This window comes from Camelina sativa, chromosome 7 (genome assembly GCF_000633955.1).
Source record: "Camelina sativa cultivar DH55 chromosome 7, Cs, whole genome shotgun sequence".
In the NCBI taxonomy this organism is placed as follows: domain Eukaryota; kingdom Viridiplantae; phylum Streptophyta; class Magnoliopsida; order Brassicales; family Brassicaceae; genus Camelina; species Camelina sativa.
The window spans coordinates 30,913,744-30,925,251 of NC_025691.1; the positions used below are offsets into that span (position 1 = coordinate 30,913,744).

At 33.6% G+C, this 11,508-nt stretch overlaps 4 protein-coding genes across 4 annotated transcripts in view; 2 read left to right on the forward strand and 2 right to left on the reverse strand.

The window, feature by feature from the left end:
* Positions 665-2,060, forward strand: LOC104703561 (ervatamin-B-like). The gene is made up of 2 exons (XM_010419591.2): positions 665-1,211; positions 1,359-2,060. The coding sequence occupies exons 1-2, from the start codon at positions 761-763 to the stop codon at positions 1,955-1,957; spliced, it is 1,050 nt and encodes a 349-aa protein (XP_010417893.1). The 5' UTR covers positions 665-760; the 3' UTR covers positions 1,958-2,060.
* On the reverse strand, positions 5,571-6,298 carry LOC104703562 (glycine-rich protein 23-like). The gene has a single exon (XM_010419592.2). The coding sequence runs from the start codon at positions 6,250-6,252 to the stop codon at positions 5,719-5,721; it is 534 nt and encodes a 177-aa protein (XP_010417894.1). The 5' UTR covers positions 6,253-6,298; the 3' UTR covers positions 5,571-5,718.
* LOC104703563 lies at positions 8,224-9,055 on the forward strand. The gene is made up of 2 exons (XM_010419593.2): positions 8,224-8,404; positions 8,497-9,055. Exons 1-2 carry the CDS (start codon positions 8,266-8,268, stop codon positions 8,850-8,852), a joined length of 495 nt encoding a protein of 164 aa, XP_010417895.1. The 5' UTR covers positions 8,224-8,265; the 3' UTR covers positions 8,853-9,055.
* Positions 9,752-11,508, reverse strand: part of LOC104703565 (proline-rich extensin-like protein EPR1) — a 2,827-nt gene continuing 1,070 nt past the window's right edge. The window contains exon 2 of the mRNA XM_019228063.1: positions 9,752-11,323. Within this exon, the coding sequence (XP_019083608.1) occupies positions 9,957-11,323 (1,367 nt within the window). The 3' untranslated portion in view covers positions 9,752-9,956. The remainder of the gene's footprint in view (positions 11,324-11,508) is intronic.

Consider the following 11,508-nt stretch of genomic DNA (forward strand, 5'->3'; position numbering starts at 1 on the left):
TCATATAATATCACAATATTTCAAAATACCATTTCAAATTTGGTTTGTTAAAATTACCGCAAAACTAAAATTAACCCATTGGATCTTCATAACTAAACCCTAAACACTAAAAACTTTAATCTAAAGTAGTTAATGAAACCCAAAAAATAAATTTCTAAATATTTGAAAATTAATTTTTATATTTGTGAAACAATAAACTAATAATGGTATTTTGGGAAATATATTTTTCCTAATTTTTATTTTATTTTGAGCTATTCGGATATCTAGTACTTATATATTGCATGTCTTGTTATAATAGGATCTTTCAAATAATATTTTTCTTATAATTAATTTTATATAGAAATATTTTTAAAACTTGTAAGATATATATCACAAATATGCAGTAACCATATGCATATTTATCTATATATATATAGACATGTATATTTATTTCATTCAAGCAAAATAGATATTTGATTTTTAAAATTTTCATCTTTCTGATTTGTTTTGCTTCTATCGAATTATGAATTTTAATAATTGTTTTTTTCCATAAGCTAATGGGGTAATCAACCGAAGTTTTCTTACTGAGTCGTTGACCATTTACTTTGAGTCAGTCAGCATATAAAAACAGAACCTAACATAAACGATAAAGAGAGATCGCAATTTAGTGTCCCATGTCATTTGGTCCCACTTCGTTAGAACATTCAAACCACACACTCAACATCTCCCACCACACTCTTAAAATTTGCGCCCATACATTCCATACATATTACCTTCATTCATGGATATGGCGTCAAGTATTTTCATCTTCATTCTAACTATACTTTTCAGTTACAATACTTCGGTAGCCACATCTCGTGGTGGCCTTTTTGAAGCTTCTGCCGTGGAGAAACATGAGCAATGGATGGCTCGTTTCCATCGTGTTTACACCAATGTATCCGAAAAAAGAAATAGGTTTGCTATATTCAAGAAGAATTTGGAGTTTGTTCAGAGCTTCAACATGAACAAGAACATCACGTACAAGTTGGATGTCAACGAGTTCTCTGATCTCACCGACGAAGAATTCAGGGCAACACACACAGGACTAGTTGTACCGAAGAGTATTAACGAAATTTCAGCATCAAATTCCGAGAAAACGGTGCCGTTTAGATATGGTAATGTTGATACCGGAGAGAGCATGGACTGGAGACAAGCGGGGGCCGTTACACCCGTTAAGTATCAAGGCCGATGTGGTAATTTTAAATATTTTTTTTTGTTTTTTTAACAACATACATTATTTGGTCTTGACATCATTAGTTTAGTTTTTTTTTTTTTTTTTACATGAAAGTGTATAAGATATTCATGGTTTTAATAATACTAAATTTTTGAAACCGGAACAGGAGGATGCTGGGCGTTTTCGGCAGTGGCGGCAGTGGAAGGTATCACAAAGATAACTAAAGGCCAGCTCGTATCATTATCCGAGCAACAACTCTTAGATTGTGATAGATACTACAACCAAGGATGTCGTGGAGGGATAATGTCGAAGGCATTCGAGTACATAATCAAAAACCAAGGCATCACCACCGAGGATAACTATCCATATCAAGAATCACAACAAACTTGCAGCTCAGAAACTACCCAATCATCTTCTTTCCGTGCCGCTACAATCAGCGGATACGAGACAGTTCCAATGAATAATGAGGAAGCGTTGTTACAAGCGGTGTCTCAACAGCCTATTTCCGTGGGGATAGAAGGGTCGGGGGCTGCGTTTAGGCACTATTCGGGTGGGATATTTGATGGAGAGTGTGGGACGGATTTGCATCATGCCGTCACGATTGTTGGTTATGGAATGAGTGAAGAAGGGATTAAGTATTGGGTGGTGAAGAATTCATGGGGGGAAACTTGGGGAGAAGATGGTTTCATGAGGATCAAGAGAGACGTGGATGCACCCCAAGGAATGTGTGGTTTGGCGATGCTTGCTTTCTATCCTCTTGCTTGAATACATGTTGATTGATTTGTGTGCTTGAAATAATTGCACAAACTCAGATTAAAATATAAATTCTTATAAAAACATTATGGTCCCCAATCCCCATGTTTTCATATGCAAATGGATTGACCTTTTTATTTGAACTTACGTAAGCGCCGAAGAAAACACTCAAGAGTTCTAACAAGCAATAATAGATATGACCCTGATAATCATCAATACATCACTAATCTTTTATACCTATATATATATTACAGTACAGATACTACTCACACAGAATGAGAATATAGAAAAAAAACCTTCTTTAATTGGGAATGAGAATATAGAAAAAAAAATCTTCTTTAATTGATAAGAGAAGTGAAAATCTTCATTTCAAAGTGCTTAACTATGATAATGGAATCCAAAATTCAAACATACAAAAAGCTCTCACAAAAATCATGAAATTGGCAGGCTCGTTGGGTTTCTCAGATGAAATGACGACCGACGAAAAAAATGAGATGTGGTACGGGTTTATGTGCATACCACAAAAATGGAATACCAAATATGGTGGCCGAAGGATGTTATATCGCGCGCAGTTGGACGTTGTGCAAAGAGATCGCAAGACAATATAGATTGATGCGGTTATGTAAAAAGTAGCGCAGAGAAGACACGATATCTTTTTTTCTTTGGGGATGAGGATCCAAAGATAAGGAGTTTGTTATATCTACACTATTAACTGGGGAGCACACTTAGGCATACAAGAAAACAAAAAAACATGACATATATTCCACCAAACAGGTTCAATTACTTATATAATTAAAAATAAAAAAATAAAGTAATAAACAATATATGGTAAACAAAAACTGTTAGTCAAAAATCTAATATTTATGGAAATAATAATAACAAAATTAATTATAAAATAAAAATTACCCTATATTTTGGAAATAGTTTAAAATTTAAAGTTTGCTTCCATAAAAATCAAAAAAATTAAATCGAAAATTATATATATATATATATATATCTATGTATATATCTATTAATTGGAAGCACACTTAGGGATACCAAAAAAATAAAAATATGACATATATATTCATGTTGGCAAACAGGTTCAATTACTTATATAATTAAAAATAAAAAAAATAAATAATATATGGTAAACAAAAACTGTTAGTCAAAAATCTAATATTTATGGAAACAATAATTACGAAATAATTATAAAATAAAAATTACCCTATATTTTTGGAAATAGTTTAAAGTTTAAAGTTTGCTTCCATAAAAATCAAATAATTTAAATCAAAAATTATATATATATATGTATGTAAACATATTTGATTTGATTTTAAATTGTGAGATATTTACGGAAATAACAAATCAATTTAATACAATTAGATAGAAACAAATAATCATATAACTATAATATTAATTAGGGAGCACAATTAGGGATACAAAAAAAACAAAAAAACATGACATATATCCACCATTTAAACAAACAATCAGAAAGTTTCATTTTAAAAAATTAATTACAAAGTTATACTTTGAATCTGTAGTTTTTATGAATGCAACCTTTACAACTTTGAAATAGTTTTTTATTACTTCTACATGATCAAATTGAATTGCATATACTGTTTTGACTCATTATTTTTTTTTCTTTTATTTTTACCAAACTAATAATAATATTAGTTTTTAAATATTTTTAACTTCATTTTTTATTTTATCAATACTTATTATAATGGACTTCTATAATTATGCCTCCTAAAGACTTTGGGTTGAATTAAATTAGACAAATTTATGTTTTCTGTCAAAATGTATATATTATGTATATATTATAGGTCTTCTCACTATTTTTAATAAATTGTCTAATATAAACAATTTAAACAAATTTTTTTANAAAACTGTTAGTCAAAAATCTAATATTTATGGAAACAATAATTACGAAATAATTATAAAATAAAAATTACCCTATATTTTTGGAAATAGTTTAAAGTTTAAAGTTTGCTTCCATAAAAATCAAATAATTTAAATCAAAAATTATATATATATATGTATGTAAACATATTTGATTTGATTTTAAATTGTGAGATATTTACGGAAATAACAAATCAATTTAATACAATTAGATAGAAACAAATAATCATATAACTATAATATTAATTAGGGAGCACAATTAGGGATACAAAAAAAACAAAAAAACATGACATATATCCACCATTTAAACAAACAATCAGAAAGTTTCATTTTAAAAAATTAATTACAAAGTTATACTTTGAATCTGTAGTTTTTATGAATGCAACCTTTACAACTTTGAAATAGTTTTTTATTACTTCTACATGATCAAATTGAATTGCATATACTGTTTTGACTCATTATTTTTTTTTCTTTTATTTTTACCAAACTAATAATAATATTAGTTTTTAAATATTTTTAACTTCATTTTTTATTTTATCAATACTTATTATAATGGACTTCTATAATTATGCCTCCTAAAGACTTTGGGTTGAATTAAATTAGACAAATTTATGTTTTCTGTCAAAATGTATATATTATGTATATATTATAGGTCTTCTCACTATTTTTAATAAATTGTCTAATATAAACAATTTAAACAAATTTTTTTAAAAAAATAAAAACCCTGCACAAAAGTGCGGGTTGGTCCATAGGTTTACTTCACAGAAATTAACCCCAAATAATTTTAGTTTTACTAATACATAATTAATTAAAAAATCTAATGTAGAGGGTAGTCATATACGAGACGCAAACGGGTAAATTTTTTAAAAATAAAAACATTATATAAACTATTTTTCATAGAAAAAAAAACAAGAAATAAATATATCAAGATGAAAATATAAAATTACAATAGTTAAATTAATGAATCCAAAATTTATGGTGAAGCGATTATTATTTCAAACGTTTAGAAATTTGATGAAGGTAAACCAATATAAGTTTATGTTATAAATGTTATACCAAATAATTATATTACAAATAAAATGTTATGTGGATGTGAATCTTTTACCTACTTCCTTATTTGTTGGACTAATATATACAATCTCAAATTGATAAAATATTATTAAAACTACGGTTATAAGATTAAAAAAAGGAACGTACCGTATATTGGATGGGACGGGTTCGAGAAACATATAACAGATATACTATCTTTCTCTTACTATTTTTTAATGTACTTAAATCTAATTATCTTCTTTCCAAACTAGACTGAAAATATATTGGTACAAAGTTAGATTATGAATGTTAATAACATTTTTAACATTCATAATTACAAATGTAATTCCGCATAATCCAAACCTAATTACAAACTTAATTCTTTTAAAATTAATTCCGCACGTATGTGCGGGTCCAATCCCTAGTTTATCTTAAAAAAGTTTAAGATAACTAAATAAAATAATATTATATATATGACTAGACACTAAAATTTCAATGAAGGATTAGTATAGTCCGTGAAAGACATTAAAATTTAAATATGCGCTAAAAAGTAAAAAAATTAAATTGTACTGGAAGTTCAAATAATTTAGTTAAAGTTTCATTCTGTACTTACCTACCATTTTAGACATATTAGCTTCCATTTTATGATTTTGTGAGGGGCTATACATTTGTTAGATCTTAAACTTTTTGAGGACCCTAGCTGTATGCATGATCGTTTCATTATTATCAGTTTACTATTTGTACGTAGCTTAACACAAGCCGATCAACACATGTACATTGTACAAGTACGTTACCTAACACAATTATTATATTAAAAAAAAAAAAAGATTTCAACTAAAAAAAAATGAAAAATTTTGAGTCTACTAAATGATAACTAAACATGCCGTGAAGATGAACAATGCTAAAGAATATTGAATTTGGACACCATCGCTTGGAAATCTGCCACCTGGAACTACGGGAACTTGTTGTCCTTCACCTCTAGTGTTCCCACTATTTCCGCTACCGCCTCCACTATCACCATCCTCTACATCACCATTACCGCGACCGCCACGGCCTCCGCCACCCCCTCCACCTTTGCCACCCTTATTTCCTCCGGATCCACCACCGCCACCACGGTTTGAGCTTCCTCCTCCCCTTGCGCCACCGCCTCCTCCTCCGCGACTTCCTCCACCACTACTGCCTCCACCTGAAGAACCACCTCGACCGCCACCACCACCGCTGCTACCACCTCCACCAGCTAGCTGTCTTCGCACAAAATCACTAGGAAACAACATCGTTTCTACAGTAAAGTGATCATGACGTTTTAGATCAATAGATGAGAGAGAGGCTTGATCAAGTGAACCAACGGTTTGGATTTGCGTATGATTGAGGAGGGATAGGAGGAATATATAAAACATAATGTTACGCCTTTAGACTTCCATTTTGTATATAAAAAATCTTACACTTAAGGTTATGCTACGCCTCTATTTATACGATTTTGAGTAACCGCGTGTGTGTGTAGTAAATCGTTTTATAACTTGACCCGCTCGTTGAATTTTTCGCAAGCGACTTTCAAAAGTTTAAGCTTCCTTGCTTTGATTAAACTTTTACTAATTAGGATAAAACTTGACTTTTTCTCTTGCGTCTATAATTTGGTTTTGTTCTTTTCACCGAAGATTCTAATTCTGTTTTGTCGTTTGTCGTTTTAGATTTAAATCGTCGCTTTTAAAAAGAACGTTTTCATATAGAGCTTAATGTGACATTGTGACATTGTGACAGTAGACTTTGTCAACTCGTTTGACCAGTAAATTTACGTGTGGCAATGGCGTTTTACTCAGGTAATTAAGAGGCTAAGAGCATGTGACTATTAATAATGTGTAGCAATCTTGTTTTACCCAGTATGAAAAGTGGATCAGTTCATACTTATATTCCCTCGTTCATATTAAATATAATTTAAGGATTTTACACATTAATTATAAAAATAATTATATTTTTAGTTTTATCTATTGTACAATTGTTTTTATTGGTAAGGATAAAATAAGAAATATTACCAAACATATTTCCACTAAAAATACAAAACAACATTTGTCAGGAAACTAAATTTTAAGTAACTACACTATATTTGAAGTATAGTTGAATTACTAAACAACCTGATTTAAAGAAAATGATAGAATCTTTAAGAAAACAGGCTGGGGAATGGAGACTGGTCCTACTAGACGTTTGAACCTACTCAAAGTTAAAGACAAATATGATCTGCATTTATTTGGTCATCTCTTAACATTAAATATCAGAAGTATTATATCGCAAATATGGGGTACTTATTTTGGTTTTAACACTCATAATGATATCAGATATTTATGCAACTTTTGTTTTATTTTGTCCTAACTAAATGAGGATCTTGGTAAAGTGAGAAAGCATGCATGCTGCTAATCGCTCACGTAACCCCTCTTTCGGGCTACCGTTGAAAGGGCGTCCACCTCTTTTTTGTTCTTGTTTTATGTCCCGGTTTCTCTTAGGGGAGTCTCTAGATTGAGTTTGCTTCATCTTCTTAGCAATATATATAGTCTCATCACGTAAAGTTTAATTAATCGATCAAATTAATCTCAAATGTTTGATGCTTCCATGTTTTTTGAACTTTTGTTTTGGTATGAGACCATCCTTTTAGGTTGAACTAACTTCATATACAAACCTAAAATGTCATTTCCTAAATGATATAATGATATTTACATTCTTATAATAAAACAATGCGACAAAAAGCCACAAGGAGAGCCACCGACGGTGAAATGACAATTGCATGAAAATAGAGTAAGGAATACGGTGGAACGAACGCAACAGTTTATTGCTCCTATTAAAATCATGTTGACTATTTTGCATACTCGGACTTCGCTTCTTTATTTAATTCTTGTGACACCTATAATACTGTTTCAGTTTGAGATTTTATTTTTCCCACAACAAATGTTTACTCTATATCATTCGAATACTTTTCATATGAAGAAAAAAAGTTAATATTTTTTTTTTCCTGTTATATGCTTTTGTCAATAAGATTAGTCAAAAAGTGGACTAGTTCTGCGATGTACGCGAAGATAGTAAATTAGAAAGTTTTATGTTTTCTATCTATGACTTACAATCTTTGAACAACTTATACTATTAAAACGTTAATTAGCACCAACAAAGTTTTATTTGCGTCAGATTTTCCTAACTTAATAACTGACTAGAGTTCCCATAAATTCTCATATACCGATAAGATTTTAGATACACGTTCATTTAACGCCAAGCCAACTACCATGCTCGTTTTTTGGGACCCATTCAGTAATGAAGCAATTGTAAAACTTGTGACTGTCCTTGTATCGTTAAAATATCTCTTTTTTTTTACTTATATATACACACATCTTCTACATTATGTATTCCTCAAGTGATCTGTGCCTTCTCCAATGGCTTGGCAGTTAAATTTCTTATCTTTGTTCCTTTTCTCGGCAGCTCTCTCATCTTGCGTCGTGGTATATGCTTCACACGCACACGTCGAAGGAAAAGTCTCTTGTTTCGATTGTCCCAGCGATTATGATTACTCAGGTAATTTTAACTCTCTTATGACTATCGTTTTACTAGTATACACCTATCTATACTCAAAACACTTTTGACTAGACTTTATATCTTCGTTATAGGGATTACGGTCAGGGTTAGCTGTAGCCATATGAACACACGTTTTACCGTCACAACTGACAAGAAAGGCGAGTTCATGTCGGAACTTCCCTCTAGGGTAAAATCGAACTGTGAAGCGGAACTCCAAGGAAGCTTCAAGCAACTCTATGCTTTCAAAAATAACGCTAAGTCGAAGATTGTTAAGCTCGGGGGTGATAAATATGGTCTCTCTTCAAAGCTGATATTCTTGAAGTCATGCCCAAGAAGCCTCGGCCCTTTTGGTTCATCCAAGACCGTTGATTTTCCTGTTCCTCCCGAGTGGGGGTTGGCCCCTACTAGTTATTACGTTCCTTTCTTCCCCATCATCGGTATCCCATAAGACGCACCGTTTATTATCTTTATATTGTGTCTTTCATGTAATATATGATATAATATATGTGTAGAGCCATGTAACTATATAAGCTGTTCTTTTCAGGTCCATGCTTGAACTGAAGTTTGTGTGTTATCTTTAGTGTCTGAAGATGGTTTATGTTGTCCTTTATGAAGCATGATTTTAATGTGAAATTATTTAGGATTTGTGTTTATTTTTATTTTTAAGTTACTACTAAATACTGATGAGAATAGACAAAGACGAAAATACCCCTTCTCGTTGCAACATTTTTCCAACGTTCAGACAACCACCATGACTCTCATGTGTTCATTTAAGCTCTATCCGAAGCTTCTCAGTGCTTAGAGTATCAACAAGGATTCTAACAAATCTCCTTGATTTCTATCTCGGAATTTGGTCGAAAATTGCTCAAAGAAGTTTTAGTTACTCTAACTCACAAGATATACCTCCTTGCAAATATTGGATAGTATTAAATATATATATATATATATATATATATATATATTTAATATAAGTGGTTCGCTTCATTTGGTGTCCATTGTGTTTCCATCTTCAGGATGACTTAAAATTTGGGTCAGAAATGTTCGTATTTGTTTTGATAATAATAATACAAACAAGGAACATGTTTTCTTTATCATAGAATTTGCTACTAAACCATACGAATATGCTATTCATTATCATTTCAGATAGGGGTCGAGTAGTGTTTGGTGTAGATATTGAGTCTGATTTATGATTTCTGTTATATATATTAGCGCAGTTAAGTATAGAGCTGCCAAAATTGGTCTCATGGAATTCAAGTATATCAACATAGTTTACTTGAGGTTGATTATCTTAACACAAAATTTACATTCGTTGTTAAAATTTTTAGAAAATGCGGACATAGATAACACTTCAACTCAAAGTATGGCATACCATTTAAAGATATCAAGACCGAGCTCGATTGTAACATTTTTATGAACAACCAACTATAAAACTTTATTTATTTTTACCATATAATAAGCAGTACCATATGTAGCTTTAACTTACACATCCTCTGTGCTAGAAAGACTTTTTGGCCATAATTTAGGAAATAGCTATATATTGTAACTTGTTTCTCTAATTGCTTACATCTATAGGACGCAATACATATGCATAAGGAGGCGGAGTACCGTATCCACCTTGTGGAGGCGATGGAGTAGTAGGTGTTGGAGGCAATTGTATTGGTGGTGGTTTTATGGGAGGGCTGTATGTTGGTGTTGGAGGCACTTGTACTGGTGGTGGTTGTACAGGAGGGCTGTAAGTTGGGGTTGGAGGCACTTGTACTGGTGGTGGTTGTACAGGAGGGCTGTAAGTTGGGGTTGGAGGCACTTGTACTGGTGGTGGTTTTACAGGAGGACTATAAGTTGGGGTTGGAGGCACTTGCACTGGTGGTGGCTTTACTGGAGGACTATATGTTGGTGTCGGAGGCTGATGCACTGGTGGTGGCTTTACTGGAGGACTATATGTTGGTGGCGGAGGCTGATGCACTGGTGGTGGCTTGATAGGTGGACTATAGGTTGGAGTCGGAGGCTTATGAACTGGTGGTGGCTTGATTGGTGGACTATAAGTTGGTGTTGGCGGTTTTTGTATTGGTGGTGGCTTGACAGGTGGACTATATGTTGGTGTCGGAGGTTTCTGCACTGGTGGTGGTTTAACAGGAGGGCTATAAGTTGGTGTTGGAGGTTTTTGTATCGGCGGCGGCTTGACTGGTGGACTGTATGTAGGTGTCGGAGGCTTCTGCACTGGTGGTGGTTTAACTGGTGGGCTATAAGTTGGTGTTGGAGGTTTTTGTATCGGCGGTGGCTTGACTGGTGGACTGTATGTTGGTGTCGGAGGCTTATGTACTGGTGGTGGCTTTACAGGGGGACTATATGTTGGCGTGGGAGGCTTTTGAACCGGTGGCGGCTTGATTGGGGGGCTGTATATTGGCGTCGGTGGCTTTTGTATTGGCGGTGGCTTTATAGGGGGACTATAGATAGGAGTGGGAGGCTTTTGAATTGGTGGTGGCTTAATAGGAGGACTATAAATTGGTGTTGGAGGCTTATGCACCGGTGGTGGCTTTATCGGGGGACTGTAGGTTGGTGTTGGAGGCTTCTGTACTGGTGGTGGTTTGATAGGTGGACTGTAAGTTGGTGTTGGAGGCTTTTGCACAGGTGGAGGTTTAACAGGGGGACTATAAGTTGGTGTTGGAGGCTTGTGCACCGGTGGTGGTTTGACTGGAGGACTGTAAGATGGTGTCGGTGGCTTGTGTACCGGTGGCGGCTTGATCGGAGGGCTGTAAGTTGGTGTCGGAGGCATTTGCACCGGTGGGGGGTTAACAGGCGGACTGTAAGTTGGTGTTGGAGGCTTCTGTATCGGTGGTGGTTTAATAGGCGGACCATAAGTTGGTGTCGGAGGTTGTTGTATTGGTGGTGGATATATCGGAGGACTGTAAGTTGGTGTTGGTGGTGTTGGGTAGCTGGGTGGGGCACCATAAATTGGTGAAGGAGGTGTGTAACCGTAGTTATCAGTTTCATACCTATTAAAGTGTTGCCTCGCTGTTGCATCTGCAGAAACTAAAGGGCCACTAAGAGAAAGAATGAGTACTAAGAATCTCAAGAAATCTATTAGTGGGACTCTCATCTTGTAA

Bases quoted from the DNA above. Each gene is read 5' to 3' on its own strand.
- LOC104703563 (XM_010419593.2), top strand. From the start codon at position 8,266: ATGGCTTGGCAGTTAAATTTCTTATCTTTGTTCCTTTTCTCGGCAGCT. The intron at 8,405-8,496 runs GTAATTTTAACT...TCTTCGTTATAG, and splicing joins CAGCGATTATGATTACTCAG to GGATTACGGTCAGGGTTAGC.
- LOC104703561 (XM_010419591.2), top strand. From the start codon at position 761: ATGGATATGGCGTCAAGTATTTTCATCTTCATTCTAACTATACTTTTC. The intron at 1,212-1,358 runs GTAATTTTAAAT...AAACCGGAACAG, and splicing joins TAAGTATCAAGGCCGATGTG to GAGGATGCTGGGCGTTTTCG.
- LOC104703562 (XM_010419592.2), bottom strand. From the start codon at position 6,252: ATGTTTTATATATTCCTCCTATCCCTCCTCAATCATACGCAAATCCAA.